Genomic DNA, 27,884 nt, shown 5'->3' on the forward strand with positions numbered 1-27,884 from the left:
TTCAAATGCTAATACCCTTGAATAACTGTTTTAAATCTGAGGCCTTTGCCTACATTAAACTGTTGTTTTTAATAACATTTTTATAAATTAGGAAACAAGCACTGTAGTTAAGAAAGAATATAACTTTGTTATGGGAACCATGCATGAAATAGCTGCTGACTTTACTGAAGTGTTTTCTCATTTATCTGGTATTATTAGAGAACAACCTGTTAGATGAATTAGAAGTTTGTATTTATAGTTAAATATTTTATTAAAATTGTCTTAAATGGTAAACTTTACACAGTAGTACTGTTTTCTCAGTGTTTTCTAAGCACATTCAGATCTTGCTGATGCCCGGTTCTCATTCTAAACATCAATTACAAACTGTGCTGTCATGCATAGACGCCAGAATTTATTGAAGCTGTATAAGGTTGCCTTCTTCCTGTTCTCTGTCATGTTTTTATAAGTCAACTCAAATTTTCCAGTTTGATTTCTAGTGTAAACTTGTTAGAATTAAGTTAAAATGGAGTTTAGGGGCTCTTATTAAGTGAACAGAATATGCATTTTGTGACCTCCTTTAGTGAATTTTTTTTTCTTCTAACTCATAGCTATGTCTTGGAGAGCTACATTACGGTATCAATGATCTTTGACTTGTGAGGTGTTATTCCACTTGCTTGTAGTATCTCAGAGCCATAAATGGCCTGCCTGTCCTCTGATACCTTTTTCTTCCCTTTATTTGGAAAAGAGATGATCATATAAATTATGAGTAGCCTGGTGGGCTGCAGTCCATGGGATCTCAAAGAGTTGGACACAACTTAGCAACTAAACAACAGCAACAACAGGGTAAATACTCAACAAGTATTTGTTGGATGAGAGTAAGTGCCCCCAAATGGAACATGATTTTTTCATTGATGGCTTGGAGTTTAACATCATTCCTGTGATTGAGATTTGTAGTCAAGTTTATGCTTAGAGATAGTGAGATGACCTGCTCTTAGTATAAATTTAATATGATGTCTACTTGATTTTTGGTTTCCATCGTGCAGGAGATGAGAGTGATTGGATGTATTTATAAGTGCTTAAGGGGCTGGACATTTTCAAATTAAACATTCCCTCCTCTTTCAAACATGGAGACTCACTAGCAATGATAAGGGATGTTACCAATGGGAGTATAAGTTCACCTGTGAAATTCAAGAGGAGGCACATGTCCTCAAAAGACATTTTGAGGGCCTATGGAACGGTCATATCCTAGTTAACTAGAGAACAATTAGATGTGGATAATTAGAAAATTTACTTAATTAGACTGTCAGTAATACTTACATATTTTATGAAAGTTGAGATTTTAATACAATTTCCCATAAAATTGACTTAGTTATAACTGAATATAGTATGTTTTGCTACTCCTTTGCTATTATGTATTATGCAGTAGCTTTCAAATTTAGAAATATTTTTGACTACAGCGCATAGAAAAATATTTACCACAACTTAGAGAAATATATTTTGCATTATATCCTAGTGATATGTATATATTCATATAAGGAGTCAAAACAAAATCTCATTAAACAAAACTATTCTTACTACATTTGTGCACTCTATTTTCTTTCTTTCTTTGATACTATTTTATTTAAAAAACTGTTGCTTAAGACCCATTTGTTTAAACACCCAGTAATGGGTCATTATCCACAGTTTGGGGAACACTGTTGTCTAATAAAACTGATGATAAATTTTAAAGGCTAGAATTTTCTGGGTCTTAACAGAAATATACAAGGGACATCGCTGAAATCAGGTTTTGAAAATCTAAAGTGTTGTAGATGATAGTTACTAAACATTTCTGAGATAAAATAAGTTTCTGTGGTATGTAATTAGAGAAATTGATTTCCATTTTTGTCATTACAGTTAATGATTTAGCTTTCAAAAATAAGTGTTTAGTCTTTTCTTAGACAACCACAGTTGAGCTCATGCCAGAAACCAGTAACTGGGACACTTGCTGCTAACAGAAGCGTGTGATGTAACGGCTAGCCATCACATCACAAATATCCTTACTCATTTAGATTTTGGAGAAGCTTGGAGACTTGTAGTAGTGTCATTTTTATAGAGACTGCCTTAGGCATTTAAAACACTGAATGGCTCATTTTATGTATGGATTTTAAACTTTAAGATAAAGCAGTGAGAAGTCAATGCTATGACAACTAACTTGTGAAAAAATTAATTAAAAATTTCTATTGCATGTGATTTTTTTATTTGCAAAGAATATTGAATCAACACTCAGCATGTGAAAAGATACCTATAGATACTTTTAATATTTAAAATTACAGGTACATGAAAATTCTATATTGATTACAACCTATTTTGGAAGATAGTTTCAGTTCATTGGCTCAGTTGTGTCCGACCCTTTGCAACCCCATGAACTGCAGCACGTCAGGCCTCCCTGTCCATCACCAACTCCTGGAGTTCACCCAAACTCATGTCCATTGAGTCGGTGATTCCATCCAACCATCGCATCCTCTGTCGTCCCCTTCTCCTCCTACCCTCGATCTTTCCCAGCATCAGGGTCTTTTCAAATGAGTCAGTTCTTCACGTCAGGTGGCCAAAGTTTTGGAGTCTCAGCTTCAGCATCAGTTCTTCCAATGAACACCCAGGACTGATCTCCTTTAGGATGGACTGGTTGGATCTCCTTGCAGTCCAAGGGAAGATAGGTAGAGTACTAATAATTATTTTAAATAATTTAGAACTGATCATTAATGTTTACTGGAAAGCTTTAGCTAGCTGTATGGCTTTTTATGAAGTAGAACATACTATACTAATATGTTCTCAGATTTCTTTGATTTACCTATTTGCAACTTAAAGGAGGTCAGTTGGCTCTGTAATATCCTAAATTATTGGGCCATGCAGGTTAGAGAATCTGATTTTCTGTTTTCTGTTTTGAAGATTCATCAGTGATCATCAAATTAGAAGTATGCCTGTGACCTACATTTTCATTCATATAATCAGATTATATCTAATGTTTTCTGTATTTAGCAGCTCATTTTTTATCTTTATTAGTGAATGATACGCCATGAAAATTATAATTGTTTATGAAAGAAAAGCAATTGATTATTAATCTGTTCTCAAGGATAATTTGAAATGCATCCCTTACATAAATTCTGTCTTTTTAATATAGATATTTAAGTAAGTTAGTATGCTGAGAATTATGATACGTTATTTAAAATATTATGTTACCATTTGTGTGCATTCATGTTAACTTATGCACATAAAATGCATGGTTTTTCTTTTTGGTTGTAAAACTTTCAAGGTTTCAGTTAAAAGAAGTAGTATGTCTTATAGAAATTAAAATATCCTTAAGCCGTGTGAATCACTACCTTGTGTTACGAGAACTTGTAAACTAGGGATATTTCTATGAAACTGTCTTCTCTCAATAGTTTTTATTTCTATGCTTGCCCAGTTTTAAAGTCTTGAAGCTGTATTTTCCTATTCCTTTCCTTGTAATTTTTGAATTTAAAGCATTTCAGAGAAGCTTTGTGGGCATTTTATAAACTAGTGTAATTTTAATGGACACTCTGAATCTTATCTACTCATATTTCTGGTTTTGCTTGTCTTCCCAAAAGCAGAAAAATTCAGTATGGGTATTGAACTGCATGTTATCCATTTCATGTGTTAGTATTACATCCCAGTTCAATCGCTAAGTCATGTCCAACTCTTTGCGATTCCATGAACTGCAGCACGCCAGGCCTCCCTGTCCATCACCAACTCCCAGAGTTGACCCAAACTCATGCCAGAGTTGACCCAAACTCATGTCCATTGAGTCAGTGATGCCATCCAACCATCTCATCCTCTGTCGTCCCCTTCTCCTCCTGCCCCCAATCCCTCCCAGCATCAGGGTCTTTTCCAATGAGTCAACTCTTTGCATGAGGTGGCCAAAGTATTGGAGTTTCAGCTTCAGCATCAGTTCTTCCAATGAACACCCAGGACTGATCTCCTTTAGGATGGACTGGTTGGATCTCCTTGCAGACCAAGGGACTCTCAAGAGTCTTTTCCAACACCACAGTTCAAAAGCATCAATTCTTCGGCGCTCAGCTTTCTTCACAGTCCAACTCTCACATCCATACATGACCACTGGAAAAACCATAGCCTTGACTAGATGGACCTTTGTTGGCAAAGTAATGTCTCTGCTTTTTAATATGCTGTCTAGGTTGGTCATAACTTTCTTTCCAAGGAGTAAGCATCTTTTAATTTCGTGGCTGCGATCACCATCTGTAGTGATTTTCAGTTCAGATCAGTCGCTCAGTCGTGTCCGACTCTGCGACCCCATGAATCGCAGCATGCCAGGCCTCCCTGTCCATCACCAACTCCCAGAGTTGACCCAAACTCATGCCAGAGTTGACCCAAACTCATGTCCATCGAGTCAGTGATGCCATCCAACCATCTCATCCTCTGTCGTCCTCTTCTCCTCCTGCCCCCAATCCCTCCCAGCATCAGAGTCTTTTCCAATGAGTCAACTCTTTGCATGAGGTGGCCAAAGTACTGGAGTTTCAGCTTTAGCATCATTCCTTCCAAAGAAATCCCAGGACTGATCTCCTTCAGAATGGACTGGTTGGATTTCCTTGCAGTCCAAGGGACTCTCAAGAGTCTTCTCCAACACCACAGTTCAAAAGCATTAATTCTTCGGCGCTCAGCCTTCTTCACAGTCCAACTCTCACATCCATCCATCACAGCCTTGACTAGACGAACCTTTGTTGGCAAAGTAATGTCTCTGCTTTTGAATATGCTATCTAGGTTGGTCATAACTGTCCTTCCAAGGAGTAAGCGTCTTTTCATTTCATGGCTGCAGTCACCATCTGCAGTGATTTTGGAGCCCCCCAAAATAAAGTCTGACACTGTTTCCACTGTTTCCCCATCTATTTCCCATGAAGTGGTGGGACCGGATGCCATGATCTTTGTTTTCTGAATGTTGAGCTTGAAGCCAACTTTTTCAGTCTCCACTTTCACTTTCATCAAGAGGCTTTTTAGTTCCTCTTCACTTTCTGCCATAAGGGTGGTGTCATCTGCATATCTGAGGTTATGCTTTACTGGTAAATTCCACTAAATATTTAAGGAAATAACATCAGTTTTACTCTAACTCTTCACCAAAAAGTTGAAGAGGAGGGAGCACTTTCAGACTTGCTTCTTGAGTCCAGCATTATTATCCTGATACCATAGTCAAGTAAGGGCATTTCAAGAAGAGGTCACAGGCCAATATCTCTGGTGAATATAGATGCAAAAGTTCTCAGTAAAGTATAAACTCAGTGAATTTAACAGAACACCTGTAAGATTATATTAATATACCATGATCAAGTGGGATCTATCCCTGGATGCAAAGATGATTCAGCATACACAAATCAATACATGTGATACATGACATTAACATAATGAAGGATAAACATGGTCTGATCATCCTAATAGGTGTATAAACAGCATCTGACAAAACTCAGGTTCCTGTATGATAAAACTCTCAACAAATTAGAGAGGGAATGTATCTCAATAAAGGTCACATGTGACAAGCCTACAGCTAACATCTTACTTAATGGTGCAAGAATGAAAGCTTTTCCTCTGTGATCAGGGTGCCCACTCTCATGCTTCTATTCAGCATAATTCAGGGGATCCTAGCCAGTGCAGTTTGGCAAGAAAAAGAAATGTACCCAAGTTGGAAAAGAAAAAGTAAAATTGTATTGTTTTCAAATGCATTATCTTTTATCTACCGAGTGATGAAATTTTAGCTCACATACTCCCTTATCCCCTTTTTTCTTTAAATGTTTGGGTAGTTATTATATTTACTTCATCTTTTGCTCACCTTTGACACTTTTGTTCTTACATTTCTGTCTTTTTGTTCTAGCAAATTTTACATTATCTCTTTAATCTGTGCTTACAAAGATGCAAGTGTTCATATCCCTGTCCTCCCCTCTACTACTTATACTCCGCCTTAACAGCTGAGTGTCTATCAATTGCAGTGTTACTTTAACCCTGGAAAAATTTACATTTTCATCAATAACATCTTATTTGGGGGGAATAAAATTGATTCTAAAAGCTGAAAATCAATTAACCTTGCTTACACTCTTAGAACTTACAGTGGAATGCCTGTGTTAGTTTTTCTTTGTTTTTCTTTGCCGCATCTGCGGCATGTGGGATCGTCTTCCCCAAACAGCCACTGAAGCTGTGTCTGCTGCAGTGGAAGCACGGATTCCTAACCACTGGACCACCAGGGAATTCTCTAGTTTTCTTCCTTGATGAGCCCCCAGGGCCCTTTTTGCTGTAGCTCAGGAAAAATTTGTTTTTCTTCATTTCCTCTGTCCTTAATGCTAATTTATCTTATTAGTTGGAAGTCAAAGGTATTGAATTGCTTCTTTCTGTCTCTGTTCCTTTATTTTTTGTTTCTTTTTAATTTTCTTTCACACAATAGGATTGTTTTCCTACTTTGGTTATTCCATATAATATGGCATTATTTTCTTAACTCAGTGTTTATTGTCCTTCTCAAAAGTCACTGAGGATCTTTTTTTTTTTTTTTTTTAATGATTTCCTTTTTCTGAAAGGTGTACCTCCCTATATTTTTAAAAATTTGCTTTTTGGGGGGCATTTTTCTATCCTGTTGTTACTTTTCTTCATGAATTAGTGATTCTGTCAGTTCATATTTGTGAAGGAGTGATTAGGTTACTATTTCTGGGCAGATGGCTTGGGTTTTCTTTGCCATTCTGTTTGCTCTGCTGTCTTTTTCTGTATCAGCCTCTTGAATCTGTCTACACAGATGGGGCTTACTGACCAGCGTGTTTCACATAGGGTAGGCACTCAGGGAACCATAGCCAGTATCATACTTAAAGAGGAAAACAATGAACTCTTAATCAAGACTAGGAAAAAACACAAGGAAGTTTGTTCTCAGATCTTCCATTCTACATTGTCCTGAAGAACTAGTCTTTTTGGCAGGGGTTTCTTTAAAATGCCACCTTGGCTCAAATTAGGATCTGACAACATTGAGGTGCTGTAGAGACAGTACAGGCTGGAAGGAAGGGACAGACTGTACCTGCCGATCCAGACAGAAAGGCAGACACATTTTAGACTTTGGGAGGCCAGAGAATTAGTGGAAACACCATCAGAGTTTAAGTGGGTAAGAATGTGAACTCAGGAACCTGACTCCTTGTGATCATGTTCTCACTATACCATTTATTAACTTGATGATGCTGGTCAAGTTGTACAATTGCTCTATGTTTTAGTTTTCTTTATTGGTAAAAATAGGGATTGAAATAGTATAATTGTGGGAACTGATGAGCTGATGTATTTAAAATATGTAGCAAATTAAGTGCTTAGCAAATGGCAACTGGAGAGATTTTATGTAAAATCCAGGTTTTTGGATTTTTCTTGAAAGATTTGGACATCTGATGGTCCTGAATGGTGGCAGTTGTTTACAGCTGAGGGATAGCCGCCTCTTTTAATTGGAGTATTTGCTTTCCAGATTGCTGTAGCCCCCAGTACTACTTATTGTCTCACATTCTATTTGATTCACTCTCTTTATGGTACCTCTGTGGCCATTTGGATTTGTGACTTCTCCCTAACTGTAGCTAAAAGGATATCTTTAATTTTCAAAATGATTTTTCTTTGGTGTAGAACGAATCAGCACCAAAGGCACAAACATAGACTGGATTAGAAGGGTAATTCAGGCAAGGGAATGCTGTCACATACAGGAAATTCTTGGCAGTGCTTGTAGCATACTGGTTGGTGGGGTTCAGCAAGTACATCAGGTGAATGGAGACACTGATGCTGCGGGGTGTAGTGATATGTAACTGGGAATGCTCTAGGTAGGAATCATACCACCAAAACCTGAAAATCTTTAGAGATAGAAAAAAACTCATTTCTTAATCTGTAGTAGCTATTGACTGTCCTAGGTGCCTGATGGTATGCTAGGTTCAGAGATTACCAGGTTACATATAATGAGTCCTTGTCTTCAAATACAGCAGACAATTATAATAATGTGTATAATGTAAGAATAGCCTCAGAAGTCTCTTAATCTAATCCTCCTATTTTATAATTATTAAAATAAGCTTAGACAGATTAGGCCTTGCCTAAGGCTTTTCAACTAGTTGAGACTCTTAAGACGACTTTTTTTTTTTTTTTTTTAATACAATGCTCTTTCTAGTACATAGCCAGGCAGGCAACATCAAAGAAGCTTGGAAGCACCTAGTAGGGATTCCTGGAGAAGGCAATGACATCCCACTCCAGTACTCTTGCCTGGAAAATCCCATGGATGGAGGAGCCTGGTAGGCTGCAGTCCATGGGGTGGTTAAGAGTCGGACACCACTGAGTGACTTCACTTTCACTTTTCACTTTCATGCATTGGAGAAGGAAATGGCAACCCACTCCAGTGTTCTTGCCTGGAGAATCCCAGGGATGGGGGAGCCTGGTGGGCTGCCATCTCTGGGGTCGCACAGAGTCGGACATGACTGAAGCGGCTTGCAGCAGCAGCAGCAGCAGCAGTAGGGATTCCAAGACCTGGGAGAACTGATATATTGGAGCATGGTACAAAGATTGGGACTTGGGTGTGAAAGACGGTTACGTTGCCGCATTTAAGACTTATTCTTCAAAGATTGGAGCTAGAGATTCTTCTTAGGGGTGTGAAGAAGTGGCCATTTTGGAGAAGCCTGTGTGGCAAGGAACTGTTGGTAGCTGCTGGGAACTGTGGACACCATTTAGGACCCGAGGGTGGCCTCTGAGAGCCAGCGAGAAGCTGACACCATCAGTTATACACCGCAAGGGTGTGAGTTCTGTCCACAATCTGAAGGAACTTGGAAGAAGATTCTTTCCCATTTTCACCTCCAGATAAGAATGTCATCTAGCTGATCTTTTGATGAAGTCTGTGAAACCCTGAGCAAATGCCTCAGCTGAGTCGTGCCCAGAGTTCTGATCCACAGAAACTCTGGACTAATAAATGTATTGCTATAAGCTGCTAAGTTTTTGGTAGTTTGTTCCACAGTAACAGAAAACTAGTACTTTTGGTCATGTCCAAGTATATTATATTCTTTAGTGTCATTACATAATAAACACAGCACTTCGCCATCTGATTTGAAATACATAATCCACACTCCACTATGCCTTAGAAGCATGAAAATCACTGCAGCTTGTGGTTTTCTGGCAGCACTGTGAAATGATAAGAGTGCCCCACACGGTCTCACAACTGTTGTCTTGTAGCATGAAGCAGCTTTAACAATGCATAAGTGACTTAGCATGGATGATTATTAATGAAAGTTTGTTTATGAACACCAGCGTTTGAATTTCATATAATTTTCATGTGTCACAAAATACTGTTTTTTCTCCAAACATGTAAATATGTAAAGACCATTCTTAGTCTGTAGACTGTGTATAGTGGACAAGAGACTGGATTTAGCCTGCAGGCTGGAGTTTGCTGACCATGACTATAGACAGACTTGCCTATACTAACACTGTTTGATAGGTGCAACAATAGGGAAAGTAGTAGCACTCTTTAGGATCCTTAATAAAAAAATATTTAATCAAAAATTCTATTTGTTAACTATATTAAAAGACTAAAAAAAATCTAGTAAGATAGGTTTGTGAGCAGTTTCTTGAATGTGGTGAAAGGATGGAGTAAAATAGGAAACAGCTTCATTTCTCACTAACCACTAAATTGTATACTTTGATTATTCCTTTTTTCCCACTCATAAATGATATAAGTGGCCGGTTTCCATTGATTCTTACCATATATTAATAGGAATAAGTTCAGTTTTGGCAAGAGTTATTTTGGGGTGTTAATACTTGTTCCATTTTCAAGTACAGTTTTAAGCTATTCAATCACTTCTTCCTGTCTCTTGAAATTTCTTCTGGGGAAGGAATTTGGGGCCGTCTCTTGACTTTTCCTCCTGCCTCCTCAGCCATTCATTAAGCTGGCCCTTGATCCTCCAGGGTCCATGGGAGTGGAGGGTTATGAAAGGGAAAAGGCAAAAGTTTTTCAGTGGATGATATGCTTTCAAATGCTGTTTCTTTTGGAAGGAAGTTTTAGTTCATCAGAGGCTGTACCCTGACCTATTCTGTAAAAGAAACAAACAGACCTGCAAGTATTGCTATACATAAACATATCCATGCACAGGCATTACAAAAAAGAGTTGGATCATGTAAAACAAACTGAAAGTAATGTTTACATCTGAGGAGAGCAAGTGGGATGAAGGACAAGACGTATGGGCATCCCAAGGATATTTTTACTTTGTATTTGAATTCTTAAAACATGTAGAATGTATTTTGGATATTTGGTAAATGAAAAGGTATATATTGAAAATAGCATGAAAAATTGCAAATGGGAAGGAAATTACTTTCTTCTAAATAGAAAAAAATGTAGAAGGGCCTTTTTTTTTTGGTTGCTGTTGTTGGTTACACTTTGTGGCATGTGGGATCTTAGTTCCCCAATAACCATTGGACTGCTAGGAAAGTCCCCTGAAAGGGCTGTTTTAAAGAAAACCTTCTAAAATACTTACATGTTCATTAACCTTAAAAAGCTGTAGTGTTTTCACATGAGTTTTGGGATAAAGTTATATAGAGAAAACATATGAACTTTGAGATGTAGCATTATTTTTGGAGTGGGTTATTTCTAAAAGTCATGTTTTGAAGTATTATCTACATATAATACAACACATAGATTTTTAGTTTGATGAATTTTTATACATGTATGCACTTGTATAATCCCCTCCCAAGCACAGTAGAGAATATTCCTTTCTCTGGTAAAGTTCCCTTATGCCACTTTCCAAGCTTTCAACCACTCTTGGCAACAACTGATCTGCTTTCTATCACCACAACTTATTTTTGCTGATTCTAGAACTTCATTTGACGAGAATTGTATGATACGTACTCATTTGTGCCTGACTTACCTCAATCTCATATCTGAGAGATTCATCCATGTGGTTACGTGTATCAACAGTTCTTTCCTTTTTATTTGCTGAGTAATATTCCACTGAATGAATATATCAGTTTGTATACCTGTTCTCCTGTTAGTAGATATTAGGATTGTTTTCAGTTTTGGCTGTTACTGATTTAGGCTGCTATAAATACATGTGTACAAGTCTTTCTCTAAATATATGTTTTAATTTCTCTTGAGTAACTACCTAAGAGTAGTATTGTTAGGACATCAGATAGGTGTATATTTTACTTAGAATAAACTATCAAACTTCCTTAGAATCAAAGTTGTACTATTTTATATTCCCATTAGGAATTGAGAGTTCTAATTGTTCCTCATTCTCTCCTGGACTTTTCTTTCTTGGGAGGTTTTTGATTACTGATTGTGTATCTTTACTATTGTTCTATTGAGGTTTTTCTTTTTTTCCCTAATGATTCCCACAGTAATCACGGTGAGGCAAGACCAGAGTGGGCCTCTCAGGAAGCTGGAGGTCCACCTTGGACTCTCATTTTCCCGCTGGGGAAACCATAGGCTTGAGGGCTCTGTGGGTGTGATGCTGTGCCGGCCTTGGGGGAGGCCTAATGTGGTCGGAGTGTAGCCACTCCTCTTGCCCTTCTCTGTCTGTCTGGTTCAGGAGGGTGCTTTGGCCTTAGCCCTGGGTTCTGGGGAGTTGTTTAAGTGGTGTCTTGTCTATGGATAGTTGCTAGCTGGTCTTCTTGTGAGGGGGAGACTGAAGTTGGGAATGACCTATGTTGCTCTCTTGATGGTGTCTCCCTATAAAGTTTTCTGCACACACAATTATAGTGTCTCTGAATAACAGTGGTTTAGCCTTTTCCTCTTCACTTTTAATGCCTTTTGCATCTTTCTTAACTTACTGTACAGGCTAGTTCTTCTGTACAATGTGTTGAATGGAAGATCTGAGAGCAAACATTCTTTTGTTTTCTCTTAGCCTTGATTAAGAGTTCAGTGTTTTACCATATAAGTATGATGTTGGCTATCTTTTTTTTTTTTTTTTTAAGGAAAAACCCTTTTATTAGGTTGACGTTTGATTCTCTTTCTGGATTACTGAGAGGTTTTAAACATTAACGGGTTGAATTTTGTCAAATGCATTTTATTGTCTGTTGAGATACTTTCTTTTTTTTCCTGTTAATTTGTTGAATTTATTTCAAATATTAAATCTTAACATTTCTAATATTAGAAATACAAGATCAGAGAGTATACTTTAATGTTGTAGTTACTTGAGACAAATAATGATAGCATATGATCTTTCTTGATGAACATTTTTTGAAAGGAAATATTATTCTTCAGTTTTGGGATATTGTATTTTATAAATGTCAGTTCAGGGTAGTTGATGATATTTAGGTCTACTGTTTCAATATGCATACTGTTATTTTTGTCTTCTACTTAAACAACAGTGAAACAACAGTGTTAACATTTCAACTAGGATTGTCTTTTTCAAACAGTTATTTCAAACTAATCCTTGTTTTTTAAAGTCTTTCCCTTATTTTGCTCATTTATATGTCATTTTAATGATTTTTCAAATTTTTCTGTTGAGTTATTTCTGTTATTATGAAATGGATCTCTGTATCTTTGGAGATTCTCTGTTGTTTCGATGTTTACTTTGTATGATAATGTTATAGCCTCTAAGGCTTATTATACTTGATGTTTGCATTGTCATTGTTCAGTCGTGACTGTTTGCGACCCCTGGACTGCAGCACACCAGGCTTCCCTATCCTTCACTGTCTCCCGGAGCTAGCTCAAACTAGTCCATTGAGTCGATGATGCCATCCAACCATCTCGTCCTCTGTCGTCCCCTTCTCCTCCTGCCTTCAGTCTTTCCCAGCATCAAGGTCTTTTCTAATGAGTCGGCTTTTCGCATCAGGTAGTCAAAAGTATTGGCACTTCAGCTTCAGCATCAGTCCTTCCAATGAATATTCAGAATTGATTTCCTTTAGGATTGATTGGTTTGATCTCTTTGCAGACCAAGGGACTCTCAAGAGTCTTCTCCAACACCACAGTTCAAAAGCATCAATTCTTCAGCACTCAGCCTTCTTTGTGGTCCAATTTGCACATTCATACACGACTACTGGAAAAACTACAGCTTTGACTATATGGACCTTAGTTGGCAAAGTAACATCTCTGCTTTTTAATATTGCTGTCTAGGTTGGTCATAGCTTTTCTTCCAAGGAGCAAGTGTCTTTTAATTTCATGGCTGCAGTCACCATCTGCAGTGATTTGGAGTCCAAGAAGGTCAAGTCTGTCACTGTATCCATTGTTTTCCCATCTATTTGCCATGAAGTAATGGTACAGGATGCCATGATCTTAGTTTTTTGAATGTTGAATTTTAAGCTAGCTTTTTCACTCTTCTCTTTCACCTTCATCAAGAGGCTCTTTAGTTCTTGTTCGCTTTCTGCCATAAGGGTGGTGTCATCTGCAAATCTGAGGATGTTTGCATAGTATATCTTTCTGTTATTTCATTTTTAGTTTGTCTGCATCTTTGTATATAAAGTTGTTTCTTAGAGACAATGTATAGTTGGATCTTGGTTTTTTTCTTTTTTAAAGTCTTTTTGCTTTTTATGGGGAGAATATGGTCCATTTTCATTATATGTGTGTTTTTAAGTCTATTCTCTTGGTGTTTTCCTTTTTGTCTCATATCTCTTTTATTTCTCTTGTTTTAATCAAATGTTTATCATCCTACTTTATTTCTTATATTAACTTTTTAGCTGTTTCTACTGCAGTTAATTTTTAGTGTTTGGTCTGGGTATTACAATATGCATTTTTAATTTGTCATGGGCTGCTTAAAATTAATATTGAACCACTCATTCTTAACAAATACAAGAATATTAAAAAATAATGTAGTTCCATTTACTGTCTGCCCTGCCATTTAAAATTAATATTTAACTACTTCATTCTTAACAAATATAAGAATCTTAATATAATTCCATTTGCTTGCTGCCCCTTCCATTTCTGTTATCATATATTTATTCTACTTTCCTGTATCTTATAAATGACACTAAGAAATTGTTTGTGCTTTAACAAGTAATTTATCTTTTGAGGAAATGAATACCCATGCATTTCCCATTTCTAGGGTTCCTCATTTCTTCTTAAAGTTTCACATTTCTGTCTGGTATCATGTGATTTAATTAAGCATAATGGATTATTTAAAAAGTATTTCTTGTGGAAGTGTGCTGGTGACTATTCTTAGCTTCCTTCATCCGAAAATGACTTTCTTTCATTTTCAGTTTTAAAGACTAATTTTATTGGGTGTCATGTTCTTGGTTGAGAGTTCTTTTCCTCCTTCCATTGCTTTGAACATGTTCTCCCGTTTTCTTTTCGGTCTCCATTATTTCTGATGATGAAGTTCACCTGTGTGTTGTGGAGTTTTCCTCTGTCTGCTTTCAGGACTTTCCTTTAATTTTTGGGTTTTTGCACTTTGATGTACCTAGGTTTAATTTTCTTTGTATTGATTCTTTATGGAGTTGCTGAGTTTCCCCATTTTGTAGGTTAATGTTTTTCAGTGAATTTGGGAAATTTTCCACCATTATTTCTTCAAATATTTTTTCTGCTCCATTCTCTTGCTTTAATGTAGTAGAACTTTAATAGCTACTTAGTAGTTTTGAAGTCCTGTCTTCTAATTTCAGTGTCAGGGTCATCTTGGCGTCTGTTTCCTTTGGTAGCTTTATTTCTGACTGCATGTCACATTTACTGATTTTTCTTGTCTGGTAATTTCTAACTGTATGCTGGACATTATGAATTCAGCGTTGTTGCAAGTCTGTTTTTGTTTTCCCTTCTGTCTTTTTAATTATGTCAAGTTTCATTCTGGAATGCAGCTAGTGTAGTTGGAGATATTCTTAATCCTCTCTAGGCTTGGTTTTAGCTTTAGTTGGGTTATTCTAAATAGTCCTTACTTTACAGTATGATCCTTACTGTTAAGCCTTGGTCTTTCTGGTATCTCAACTGAATTCTGGGATATTAATGAGGTTCCTCCACCATGACTAGGTAGGAACTTTAAGATATCCTGGTACTCTACAGCCTTTGGTATCTCCATTCTTTATTTAACCCCAGAGTAGTTTGTCTGCTAGCCTTGTTTCAGCCCTGTCACCTCCTACCCCCAAAACTGGACAGCTCCCTCACCTTCAGTACTGCCTGCAAATTCCACTAGCTTCAACACCCCAAACTCTGAGCTGTGATCATTGGGCACTGCCTGAAACACCCCAAACTCTGATTTTTGATCACTGGGCACTGCCTGAGTCTCCACTTCCCTGTGCTGTAGTCAGAAAACTGTCCCAAACTGGAGATCTTGAGTGAAGGTGGAATTCACCTTCTGTGTTTCTGTTTTCTCAGAAATTGCAGTTTACTCTACCTGTTATTCAATGCCTGAAAATATTTGTCCATTTTCATAATTATTTACAGCAAGGGGGGAAGTTCAGTATTAGTTACCCTATCGTAGAAAGTAAACAGTATATGTAAAACTCATTAAGTTTTACTTATACCAAACGGATGCTTATATTTCATCTGCAATATTAAGATCATGGCAGATGTAATAAGAAACTTTATAAATAGATTGGGTATTAGGAATAATTGCATATTTTGTGGGTTGCTAAAATTAATCAGAAATGTACTATTTGTTATGATTGCTCCATTCCCTGTGTAGTTACAAGTAATAAATATTTGAATAAATGAAGATCAAATAAGAATGTATACTTGAAAAGCCCTTGAAAATTATTAAATGTATGAACATGTGAAAGATATTAAACTCTTTTACTAATTTGCAAACTGTATTCTCTTTTCTTGCTTTTAAATTGATATTCCTGTATTGACTTACTGGAATTCTTTGAATTTTTTTTTTTTTTAATTGGAATGATACTAAGCTGGAAGGTCTAAGCTGGTGAATGTATATTGGCTTATGAAATACTCAATACATTTTTGTTATTTTTATTTATTCTTTAAAAAGTAAGCAAAATCACTGATTTCGTTTGGTTTTGTTTTTGTGATCACTTTGGTATTAAAGTATAGGAATAAAGGGGAATGATTAAGAGTCTGCTGAGGTTTTATTTCAGTGGGCATTAACTAATAAGTCCGTTGCCTGAACTTTTGTTACGTTATTAATTTCCGAAACATGGTTTTTAATTATCTGTAAGTTGACTAATTTTCTTTTCTTAATATTCTAGCTCTGTCAGTATCAGCTCACATCATTGAAAAATAATTCTGAAGACATGTTTTGCTGAAAAGACAGCTGAGAAAAATTTTACGAATGGGATGAACACGCGCCAGTTCATTGACTACCTACTGCAATTTGAATGTTAACATCACCCACCTGGTACAGTTACCTAGTGATGTACCAGTTCTCACGATACCCTATTTCAGTGTGCTTGTCTTGATTAAAGAATTCAAAGTGGAGTACCGCAAACTTGATATGGAAAATAAAAAGAAAGACAAGGACAAATCAGATGATAGAATGGCACGACCTAGTGGTCGGCTGGGACATAACACTCGAGGAACTGGTTCTTCATCCTCTGGAGTTTTAATGGTTGGACCTAACTTTAGAGTTGGAAAAAAAATTGGATGTGGGAATTTTGGAGAACTACGATTAGGTAAGACTATTTTGTTTATTCCATAATAATGGGAGCATTTTTTTTTAATGAAGGGTACTTTTTAATGAAATGATTTAGTTAGTTACTTGTTGTTTCATTGTTGTGGTAATTTTAAACAACACAGATACTAACAACTAAGAATTTCTATGTACTTGTATTTTCATTTGTGGGTCATTACTTAGTATAACAGTGTCTGTTTTCTTGAGATTAGCCATCCAGATTAAGAGAAAAAAGAAAGTAAATGAAAAAGCCCTAGCAGGCTGAAAGAGATACCAGGGGAGTCTTTGCAGTGTACTCTTTAGGAATGATATTTAGGCTACCTTTTCTGCTTAGAAAACATTTAGTAACTGTATGGCTTAAAGTTAAAGTAATATCCTCAAACTACATCAGAAATCAGTGCAGTTTGCAGTGTTATAATTTATTCCCCTCTTCCCCCATGTATGTCCAGAGCGGTTTAGAAATCTATATTCTTAACAAGGGACACAAAGTACTGATTCAGTTTATTCTTATAATCAGGTAAGTTTGGGAAACATTGGTCTACTTTAACCTCCTAACTCTACGTTTAAGACATTTGAAACTCAGGGAAGGTTTCTTGACAAATGTAACCCATCAATTTAATGATGGCCTCACGATCCAAATCTATCTTTTTAACTCTCCTAGTGCAGTGAAAATGTGGCTGTCTTCATTGAAGAGAAACAGGGAGGAGGACCGCACGGTTTTATGGGAGTCAGTGTTGAGGTTCCTCGAGGGCTGGCTGGTCAGTGCACCAGCATGAGTGTACACTTCTTAAATAAAAAGAAAAAACTTAGCTTCGCAATTTTCATTAGATTCAACCTTGGTGTTATAAAAATATATGCAATTGTATGTTCATCTACTCAGCTACTTCTCTTTATCATCTTGTAAAACACTTTGAAAGAAAGTGAAGTTTTAGTCTCAAAGAGTATCAGACTCTTTGAGACCCCCATGGACTGTAGCCCACCAGGCTCCTCTGCCCATGGAGTTCTCTAGGCAAGAATACTAGAGTGGGTTGCCATTCACTTCTCCATGGAATCTTTCTAATCCAGGGATCAAATCCAGGTCTCTTGCATTGCAGGCAGATTCTTTACCATCTGGGCCAAAAACATTCTAATTTTTAGTTACTCCTTCATTTCATTATTGTTTTATGTAGTTAGTGTACATTAAATCTTTGAATGAAGCAATCCAATAAAAGGTAATCACATATTTTATAATACATATGATGTGTCTGATAGACTCTTCTGCATTTTAGTAGGGACTCAAATATTTGAAAGGGTGAATGTTTTATATTTTATTTTTTAAAAGATATTGTAATGATACTTTGAAATTCTTAAACTGTTTCTGATTTTGGCATTAAAAAGCAGATTATTTACTTGTCTGACCTTGAATTACACCCATCCATCCATTAAAATTTATCACATGTCTACAGTATTATGTATGAAGCATGATTAGACACTGATGATACATTGGAAAAATATAAAAATTGTCTCTGCCATTATGCAACGCATAAGTCATTTAACCACATGGGGCTTCAAATTTGTCAACTTTAAAATGGAATTATTTCTGCTTCCTGAATTATTGTGAAGATTAAATTTAGATAGCAGTATAAAAGAACCAACATTATCCTTGCCTGTTTGAGGAAAGCAGTGATTGTTCTACTCCTTTAAAGGATATCAAGATATTTGTTCTTAATTAAGATTATAGCATGTTGTATGTATATTTAAATTCAATATAAATTAGTTTTCTAGCTGTATATTATGACATATATATTTGTACTTTGTCACTCTCTGTATATGACTATAGTACTAAAGTATTTTGGCATTTATTATTCAGAATTGATTTCATATAATTTATTTCAAAATAACTATATATATATATACACACACATGTGTGTGTGTATGCATGTATATGTGTGTGTGGGTATATGTGTGTATATACACAAAAGAATCTAGTGGAACATTTTAGCCAGGGCATATGAGAAAACTGTATTACTCCTATAAACTGAAGCTAACATGCTGTATACTGAAAAAAACAGCAAAATACCCCCATTCTTTTACAGTCTGTGAATAAACAGGAATAGGGTCAGATGACTTACTAGTCTATCCATCCATCCATCCATTATCATCTTTCTATTTATCTGTCTATATCTAATCTACCTGTGCGTTTTTATTGTATATTTGTGTAGATTTTATTTCAATGTTTTATCTATACATGTTACTGTTTTAGTACTTACTATATATGTAACATGTCCACTTCCATAATTATTTTAGTCATTTTTTTCCTTAGTAGACTACTAAATAAAGGGAGGTATTATTCCCTTTTAAAAAGGTTCCAGGTGATCTCTCTGTACAGAAAGTGTCATTTTTTTCTATGATAAATGTGAATAAACATGTTTATTTAATCTGGATAAACATGCTGATGTTAAAAGCTGGTTTGAATTCTTAAACTGCCTTCTTTAAAACCATGTTAATAGACATTGATTTCTGGCACTAAATTTTTTGTGATTAGTATTGAGTAAGAAAGAATATAGAGTATATATGTTATAGGTAAGTGATTGTCAAAAAAGATGCTATTAGGATCTTGGGCTGGACAGTGTTTTTTTTTGTCTGCTTGTTTGTTAGAAGACTGTCCCATGCATTGTGTGGTATTTAGAATTTCAGACCTCTTGGACACTGAACAGGAGTTGTATCTCCACATGCAGCCCCAGCTTCTTTCCCTCCAGCCCCTACTCCCATTTCCAAAAGCCCCAAGGAGAGACACTATTACCCTCTGTTGAAAGTACTTTTATAGAGGATTACTAAAGAAAGAAGGAAATGGCAACACACTCCAGTACTTTTGCCTGGAGAATTCCATGGACAGAGGAGCCTGGCAGACTGTAGTCCATGGGGTCGCAAGAGTTGGACACGACTGAGTGGCTAACAGACACACACACACACACTAAAGAAAGAAAGCCGAACATAAAAAATTTGCCTTGAGATTAAAAAGAAAATAGTTAATCTTTTTAAAAAATCTAAAATTAAATTTAAGTAAATGTGTTTACTATCATTTTTATCTGTATTTTTAATTGTAAAATGATGAATTGATATTTTTAGTTTTATTTTATCCTTGTATTGGTGGTAAGGCTTGTATCCAGCATGTTGGATATATTCCTAGCTTAGACAATTAACCAAAACCCCCAGAAATGTTTTTAACAAGTACAGAATGAGACAGAACAAAGCTAGCTAAAATGTGGGTTATGTTGTATGCATTTTGTATTTTCCTATGTATTATGAGGCTTTAACATCTGAAGAAAAACCTTTCTGGTCAACCATATAGACCTCTGACTGCGGATGTATTCTAGAACGTGTGGAATACAAACCAGCTAATATAGCATTGCTTTAATAATAAAAAGAAACCAAAAAACCTCAAATCCGTTTACTCTATGGAAAGACTGCTCCTCTACAGGATAGCCAGTTCTTCAAAATAAAAAAAAATTGAGAGCATGCCTTTGATCTGCAAACTAACCAATTTAGAGCCATACCTCCCTCCTCTCTCTGGCCCATGCATTCCAGGAGGCAATCTTCCTGAAGGCATCCCGTGGCAAAGTACAAGACAGAGAAACTGCCCCGAAGGTTAACAGAGTTATTCAAACTAGTCACTCCTAAGCTGTTTACCCTCCCCTATCTTGCTTTTCCTGCAGAAATACCAAAGATCTTGGCCAAAGCTCTTCCCTTGCTCCTGTCTTCTACCACTTGACCAAAACATGATGTTTCTTCTGTGTCTCCTCTTGTAGCTATGCCTGACTGACCATCACGTGAAAGAACAGAACAAGGGTGTTATATATTGTTTTATGAATTAACATATCTGAAGTAAGATATTATAAATTTTGATATAATTAAGTAGACATGGAAGTTTTTATAACTTTTTATTTTTGTTTAAGAATTGTTTTGTTGAAAATTCTTCAGGTCTTAACCATATGTATCAAGTAAATATACAGATTTGGGTGGATTCATCTTTTTTACGTTTATTGATTTTTCTGTATTTATTAGCTGAAGCTTAAAATTTTTCTGAAAAATGTAACAAGGAGTAGGCTATGATGCTATAAGAAAGAGACCCTAGCATACAACAGAGTTAGGCAAAGTTCTTTCTTTCTCTTTCACATAACACAGGCCGGAAGAACAGCACCAAGGGCTGTCAGGATATCTCTGCACCCTCAGTATGTGGCTTCAGTCTCAGTGTGTGAGTCGCTTACTCCTGTTGTTGCTTTCTCCCACACACCCAGCCAGCAAGAAGAAAAGGGCCAGAAGATAACGTTCATTCTCGCAAGTAGGCAGTGACATACCTTGTGTTGACTCATATTTAGAACTTAAAATCACATGTCTGCACCAAGTTGAAAGAGAGGCTAGAAATGTAGTCTAGCTGGGCAACTATTTTAGGCTGTTCTTTTACTAAGGAAGGTGAACAGGGATATTTCAGTCGATTAGTTGTCCCTGATATAACCATATATGGAGTTTCTGTAGAACATAGTTTTATAATAATGACTATTCAAATATCCCAATATTGGTAAACCCATCTTTTCAAGTTCAGTATGGCTCAAAGTACTATTGGAAACATCTTTTGAAATTGGATTAAAACTTCAGTGAACTGGAACCAGTTTACTTGGAGCCTTTTCTTAATTGGATTTCCTCCATACACACACTTCTCTCTCTTGCTTGTATTGTACCCACAAACATATACTTTGTGCATTGAACATACATTGTTAGTTTGTTCATATATATACCAAATGTGGATTGAAAAGCCGATTATTTAAGGGCATGCCTATACAAAGTGGATCATTGAAAAAGCAAAAGAGTTCCAAAAAAATGTCTACTTCTGCTTTACTGACTACGCCAAAGCCTTTGACTGTGTGGATCACAACAAACTGGAAAATTTTGAAAGAGATGGGAATACTAGACCACTGGACTTACCTCCTAAGAAATCTGTGTGCAGGTCAAGAAGCAACAGTTAGAATTGGACATGGAACAAGAGACTGGTTCCAAATCAGGAAAGGAGTACTGATTTATCAAGGCTGTATATTGTCACCCTGCTTGTTCATCTGTGCAGAGTACATCATGAGAAATGCTGGACTGGATGAAGCACAAGCTGGAATCAAGATTGCTGGGAGAAATATCAGTAACCTCAGATATGTGGATGACACCACCCTTATGGCAGAAAGCAAAGAAGAACTAAAGAGCTTCTTGGTGAAAGTGAAAGAGGAGAGTGAAAAAGTTGGCTTAAAACTCAACATGCAGAAAACTAAGATCATGGCATCTGGTCCCATCACTTCATGGCAAATAGATGGGGAAACAATGGAAACAGTGACAGACTGCATTTTTTGGGGCTCCAGAATCACTGTAGATGGTGATTGCAGCCATGAAATTAAAAGATGCTTGCTCCTTGGAAGAAAAGTTATGACCAACCTAGACAGGATATTCAAAAGCAGAGACATTACTTTGCCAACAGAGGTCCATCTAGTCAAACCTATGGTTTTTTCAGAAATGCATGGATGTGAGAGTTGGACTATAAAGAAAGCTGAGTGCCGAAGAATTGATGCTTTTGAACTGTGGTGTTGGAGAAGACTCTTGAGAGTCCCTTGGACTGCAAGGAGATCCAACCAGTCCATCCTAAAGGAAATCAGTCCATAATGCATTGGAAGGACTGATACTGAAGCTGAAACTCCAATACTTTGGCCATCGGATGCGAAGAACTGACTCATTTGAAAAGACTCTGATGCTGGGAAAGATTGAAGGCGGGAGGGGGAGGGGACAACAGAGGATGAGATGGTTGGATGGCATCACTGACTCAATGGACATGAATTTGAGTAAACTCCAGGAGTTGGTGAGGGACAGGGAAGCCTGGTGTACTGCAGTCCATGGGGTAGCAAAGGGTTGGACCCGACTGAGTGAACTGAACTGAACTATGCAAAGTGACAAAAATGCATTAGTAATATTCAATCATGGCTCATTTTTATAACCTTCAAAGTTTAGTGAAGTCACTAATATTCAAAAAAAGAAAATGCTTTTAGGATTTAGTTCTTTCTTCTGTGACTTAAAAGTAAACATTTGACCATGTAAATGAAAACAAGAACAATATTTTTAGAAGTATTTTATTTTCATTGTATGGAATCTGTGTTTAACTTTTTGTCCTATAAATATTTTTTCCCTATGTGGTTATGAATAAATATCATATACAATACAAAATAGTTCTGAGAAGATGATAATGTCTTGATGAAATATAAATTCCATTTTTAAGTTAAAAATTTTTCTTTTGTTAGACACTCAGGATTTAAATATTCCTCAAGATTTAAATTTTTCATTGTATCATTAAAGTATTCACTAAGCCAATTTTATACATCATGTATTCTTAAAATATATATGGTCACATCTAAATGCTGTACTAATTGGCTAAAAAATGGTATGTTTTCTAAAATGATTTTTAATTTATGGGCTCAGTGAGTACTTTGACTACAGCTTGGCCTACACCACTTAGGTACTCCTATTAATCTCTGTCTTTGTGATCAGTGTAATAGGTTTATGAGACTTATGCTACTTAGCATTAGAATGAACATTTTTCCCCCCACTCATTTTTATAAAACAACAACAAAACTCAGAAGATCTTTGTAATATTTATATGAACAAACACTACTGTACAGTTGGCAGTGGTTGTAACTATTTTTGCCATGACATTCTTTGTCACACGTAGTCTTGCTGTTTGGTCATGCAGCTCATTGACCGTAAGGCAGTTTGGCCCTAAAGGGTAAGATAACTAGTTGACAATTTGGTTTCAGTGCTCTAGAAGATTAAAAAAAAAAACAAACCTGGTTGACAGTTTTGATCTTGAATGGTTGACAGTTTGGTTTCATTTCTCCACGGATGCAGTGCTTTCATTTTTTTTTCATTTTATATTGGATTATAGTTTATTTACAATGTTGTGTTAGTTTCAGGTGTACAGCAAAGTGATTTAGTTATTTTTACAGTCCCACCACTTCATGGTAAATAGAAGGAAAAAAGTGGAAGCAGTGACAGGTTTTCTTTTCTTGAGCTCCAAAATCGCTGTGGACAGTGCTGCAGCCATTAAATTAAAAGATGCTTGCTCCTTGGAAGGAAAGCTGTGAGAAACCTAGACCGTGTATTTAAAAGCAGAGATATCACTTTGCCGACAAAAGTCCATATGATCAAAGCATGGAAATGAGAGTTGGACCATAAAGAAGGCTGAGTGCTGAAGAATTGATGCTTTTGAACTGTGGTGCTGGAGAAGACTCTTGAGAGTCCCTTGGACAGCAAGGAGATCATACTAGTCAATCCTAAAGGAAATCAACCCTGAATATTCCTTGGAAGGACTGATGTTGAAACCAAAACTCCAATACTTTGGCCACCTGATGTGAAGAGCTGACTCATTGGAAAAGACCCTGATGCTGGGAAAGATTGAGGGCAAGAGGAGAAAAGGGCGGCTGAGGATGAGATGGTTAGATAGCGTCACTGACTCAATGGACATGAATTTCAGCAAACTCGGGGAGATAGTGAAGGACATGGAAACCTGATGTACTGCAGTCCATGGGGTTGCAAAAGTTGGACACGACTTAGTGACTGAAAAACAACAACTTTGGCTAATTTAGATACAATTGCTTGTTCTCTAATGACATCTTTACCAGGTTTATCATGCAATTAGAAATTGGAGGCTAAAGAAGAATCAAGCTCTTCATGTCTCTCACAAAAGACATGGTTACACGATTCCTGATGAGTGTAAGTTTCTTGAAAATGGTCAAAATTTTTGCTGTTTGATAGTGGAGAACATGATGGAGACAGAGTTTTTGTATTTGGTACAGCATCTAGCTTAGTGAATTTGGTGAAATATAAGGAGTGGTCATGTGTTGGAACATTTAAATGCAGTGCAGTGATTTATTACCAGTTGTATAGGTCGCACCTGGAGGAGGACATGGCAACCCACTCCAGTGCTCTTGCCTGGAAAATCCCATAGATGGAGGAGCCTGGGAGGCTACAGTCCATGGGGTTGCAAAGAGTCGGAGACAACTGAGCGACCTCACTTTCTTTATGTAGGTTACATGTATTGATAATCATTAGGAGTGCCCCTCGATTATTCATTTTATTTCCAGGGAAATCTGGAGAGACTTAGTGCAAAATTTTTCTTATATCATAGAGAATTTAGGTCCAGTATGAGATCCTGAATCCTTAATGTTTGACTTTGACAAAGGAAGTATCACCTTTTCTCAGATATACCATTATTATCATGAATCTTCACAAATTTTAAATGTTTTTTATATTTTCATTTTTCACAATAAAGTCTTTAAAAGATTTTTTTATTAGTTTTTCATGTGGCTTTGTGTCCTATTTAATGTTTATTTAAAATTTTATTTTCCCTTTTTTTATGGCAAAATTGCCTTATGGGCCGTTAGCTGGACTGTGAAATTGCTTGTGGCAAAGAGTCTTATGGTGAAAATACTGCTCACTGTGGCAACATATCCAAGACTGAAATTTTGTCTAGAAGTTTTCCTGCCATTCATTGAATAAAATGAAGTATTGAATAAAATGAAGTTAGGAGTATTATGTTGGAAAAATTTGCATGTGTGAAAGTTGATGATTATGTATTTTATTCAGTACTCAGTGTAACCAGGGCCATTTACTATCATAGTTAAACACAACAACTGTCATTGTTCTGTCTTTCTTCAGAAATTCAGAAATCAAATATTGTTATATTTTTTATCTTTTTAGCTATACTTGTAAAGAAGCACATGAATTTGTGTATCACATTATCTTTACATACTTAATTCTCCATAGTGTTTTACTTGAACTACAGATACTGACCCTGTGGAATTTTCTAGATTATTTTCAACTTGCTGGTGCAAATGATTAGTGTAATTTACTTGGATTCTTTACATATTAATTATGTTAAATCTTTATTCTGATTTGTCTTCTATCTGTTCTTTGTGTAGGTTTAAACTTAAAAAAGTTTAAATTTGTTTTAAGCTATCAAATCTGTATAAAATCTTCTGATCTCTTAATCTTTTTCCATTTTTTTTTTTTTTAATGCTCAAAAGGCTTCTGTATACTGGCCTGATAAATATTTTTTCTTGTTTTTGGCTTATATCTAACTCTTAAAATAACTGGAATTTAATTTGGTTTTAAGGTAAGTTGCTAATAACACTTCTTCCCCTCAAAGTAAATAACTAGTTTGTCAAAGCCAGTTATTGAATAGTATTTCTAAAATTTTGTTTTATTTTAAATGTATTCTGGATTTTTCTGTATATTTACTAGATTATGTAAGAGCCCTATTAAGATCACATCCGATAGTAACAAAGGATTTAAAATGAGGTGGTGATTGAAAAAGGAATTGTGTAGTCTTGTTTCAATATACTGTTCTGGTTTTGAAACTTAGTGTGTTTGCCTGTTGATTACTTCCTAAGTGGTACACAGTGTTCTAACAAAATAAGAGTTTTTCTATTTTTTTTTTAATAGGCTAAAGTATTTCTTAGTTAGTCTTACTTTTTTCTCTGAGTCCAGATGAAATACTAAATGTTACTGAGTTGATCATAAATTTAAATATATCCCTGTTATTGAGGTTTCTGCTAAATAGTTGGAAGCAAAAATCTATAATTTATTTAAATGTATTCTGTGCTTCTCCTATCCCCCCAGAGCAGTTTTACATAATATATCTTTAAAAATTCACTTTTGGTAGAATCTGACATTTTTCTTTCTTTTTCAAGGGAAAAATTTGTATACAAATGAATATGTGGCCATTAAATTGGTAAGTTCATGTTTCTTATTTTTCTTCAATCATTTTCTTGTTATTTCTTTAATGATTAAGTTGCATTTTCACTAGTTTTTTCCATATCATTTGTAACTTGAGTGTTTATTTGGAAAGTATGAGGCATAACTGATCTTTTGTTATTAAGCTTCTAGCATCATCGTGCCCTCAAGTGTATGGTAATGTATAAGATATCTGTGTCTTTCTGTGTTATAATAACTTAATTCTTTTACTGTGGCAGCATTATAGAATTGAATTCTTAAAATTTGGTACTGCTTCAAATTTGAGGAAGCTGATGTACTGGCCTTTTTAATATGCTAGAAGTTAGAATGCAAGGTTTTTCTTCCTGATTCAAGCATTTGGACAAAAGTATCTTTAGTGTTTAGGATTACATTACTTGGAAATGTATTTCCAGGTAGCTTCCAAAATCTTTTCTGTTTGTGTTTTATGTTTGGTAAAACTGGGTCTTGCTTGACCGTCAGGGATTCAGAAATTCTTGATATGGGTGGAGGTTAGCCAGGAAAGCAAACTCCCAGGGACTGATTTGAAGTCCTAAAGAAGCTTGGTATGACATCTGTAAGGCAGCTTTTTTTTTTTTTTGGTATAGTTGGGATCTGGGAATTTTTATGACATATAACTTTGTTCTGGTGCAGCTTTACTATTTGGTTTGCCAGCCAGGTTTCCCTGAGGTTGAGCATGGCTTGTTTGGTTTCCCCAGCATGCCTGCCAGTCTTGATCTTGTTTCTGCCAATATAACCTCTGTTATTAGGGTAATGTGACTACAGAAGAGCCTATTCAAGCAAGAGGCAAGTTGGAGAAATTGAAAAACAAAACTTTGGGGATAAGATAGAAAACTGTGCTTTAAGTTAAAAAGCACAGTTTAAGTATCTTTGTGAGTGTAAACCAAGTTTCACTGAAACAAATGCTGTCTATTTTTACTGGAAAATAAAAATGCGCAGTAGGGGTTGTGGTGCTACTGAGATGGGCTCACTGACATGTGAGTTGGGACTGGCATTTACCTGGCATGAGTTCACCTAGGTTTAAGTTCTGGTCCTTGATTTTTATGACAGAAAATCTGGTTAGGTTGTCTCATTAAAATTGTCACTGTTAATCAGAACTAGATTCACAGTATCCATCAATTCACTTAGTCAAGTTCTCAGGTGTAAGTATTTCAAAAGAGTTAATTTCTAACTTACAGTGAAGGTATTTTACTATTATGGGTCCAGAATGCCCACAACAGTATAAATCATGTTTTCTTTCTGTAGGCTTATCTACATAGAATATTAAGTTAAAATTACAAAAAGAAATTTGCAAGGTTCCCTCATGAGTGTGTAGTCAGGACAATGGGAGTTAGTTTGTGCGAATCACAATAGGGAGGCCAGGATGCAAGGAACGGGCACCGCTGACTTTTCTTTTCCCATGGTCTAGGCCAGTGGTCTGAGATACAGACATTGAATGGTGTTGGGAGTGGACATGGCATACTAGGATGGCAGTTCCTATATTCTTTGTTATTGATGGCTTGTAATGAGTAGTTCCACTCATGGGAGCATGTGAATAATACTTAACTGATAGGTTAGGGCAAATCAATCTTTATGTCAAAA

At 36.1% G+C, this 27,884-nt stretch overlaps 1 protein-coding gene across 12 annotated transcripts in view; it reads left to right on the forward strand.

Annotated features, from left to right (window-relative positions):
* Positions 1 to 27,884, forward strand: part of CSNK1G3 (casein kinase 1 gamma 3) — a 116,576-nt gene that overhangs the window by 15,473 nt on the left and 73,219 nt on the right. For all 12 annotated transcript variants that reach the window (XM_045166605.1, XM_045166599.1, XM_045166606.1 and 9 more), the window contains 2 exons: positions 16,066 to 16,488; positions 26,243 to 26,283. In XM_045166605.1, the coding sequence (XP_045022540.1) occupies positions 16,311 to 16,488; positions 26,243 to 26,283 (219 nt within the window). In that variant the 5' untranslated portion in view covers positions 16,066 to 16,310. The remainder of the gene's footprint in view (positions 1 to 16,065; positions 16,489 to 26,242; positions 26,284 to 27,884) is intronic.

This window comes from Bubalus bubalis, chromosome 9 (genome assembly GCF_019923935.1).
Source record: "Bubalus bubalis isolate 160015118507 breed Murrah chromosome 9, NDDB_SH_1, whole genome shotgun sequence".
Lineage (NCBI taxonomy): Eukaryota > Metazoa > Chordata > Mammalia > Artiodactyla > Bovidae > Bubalus > Bubalus bubalis.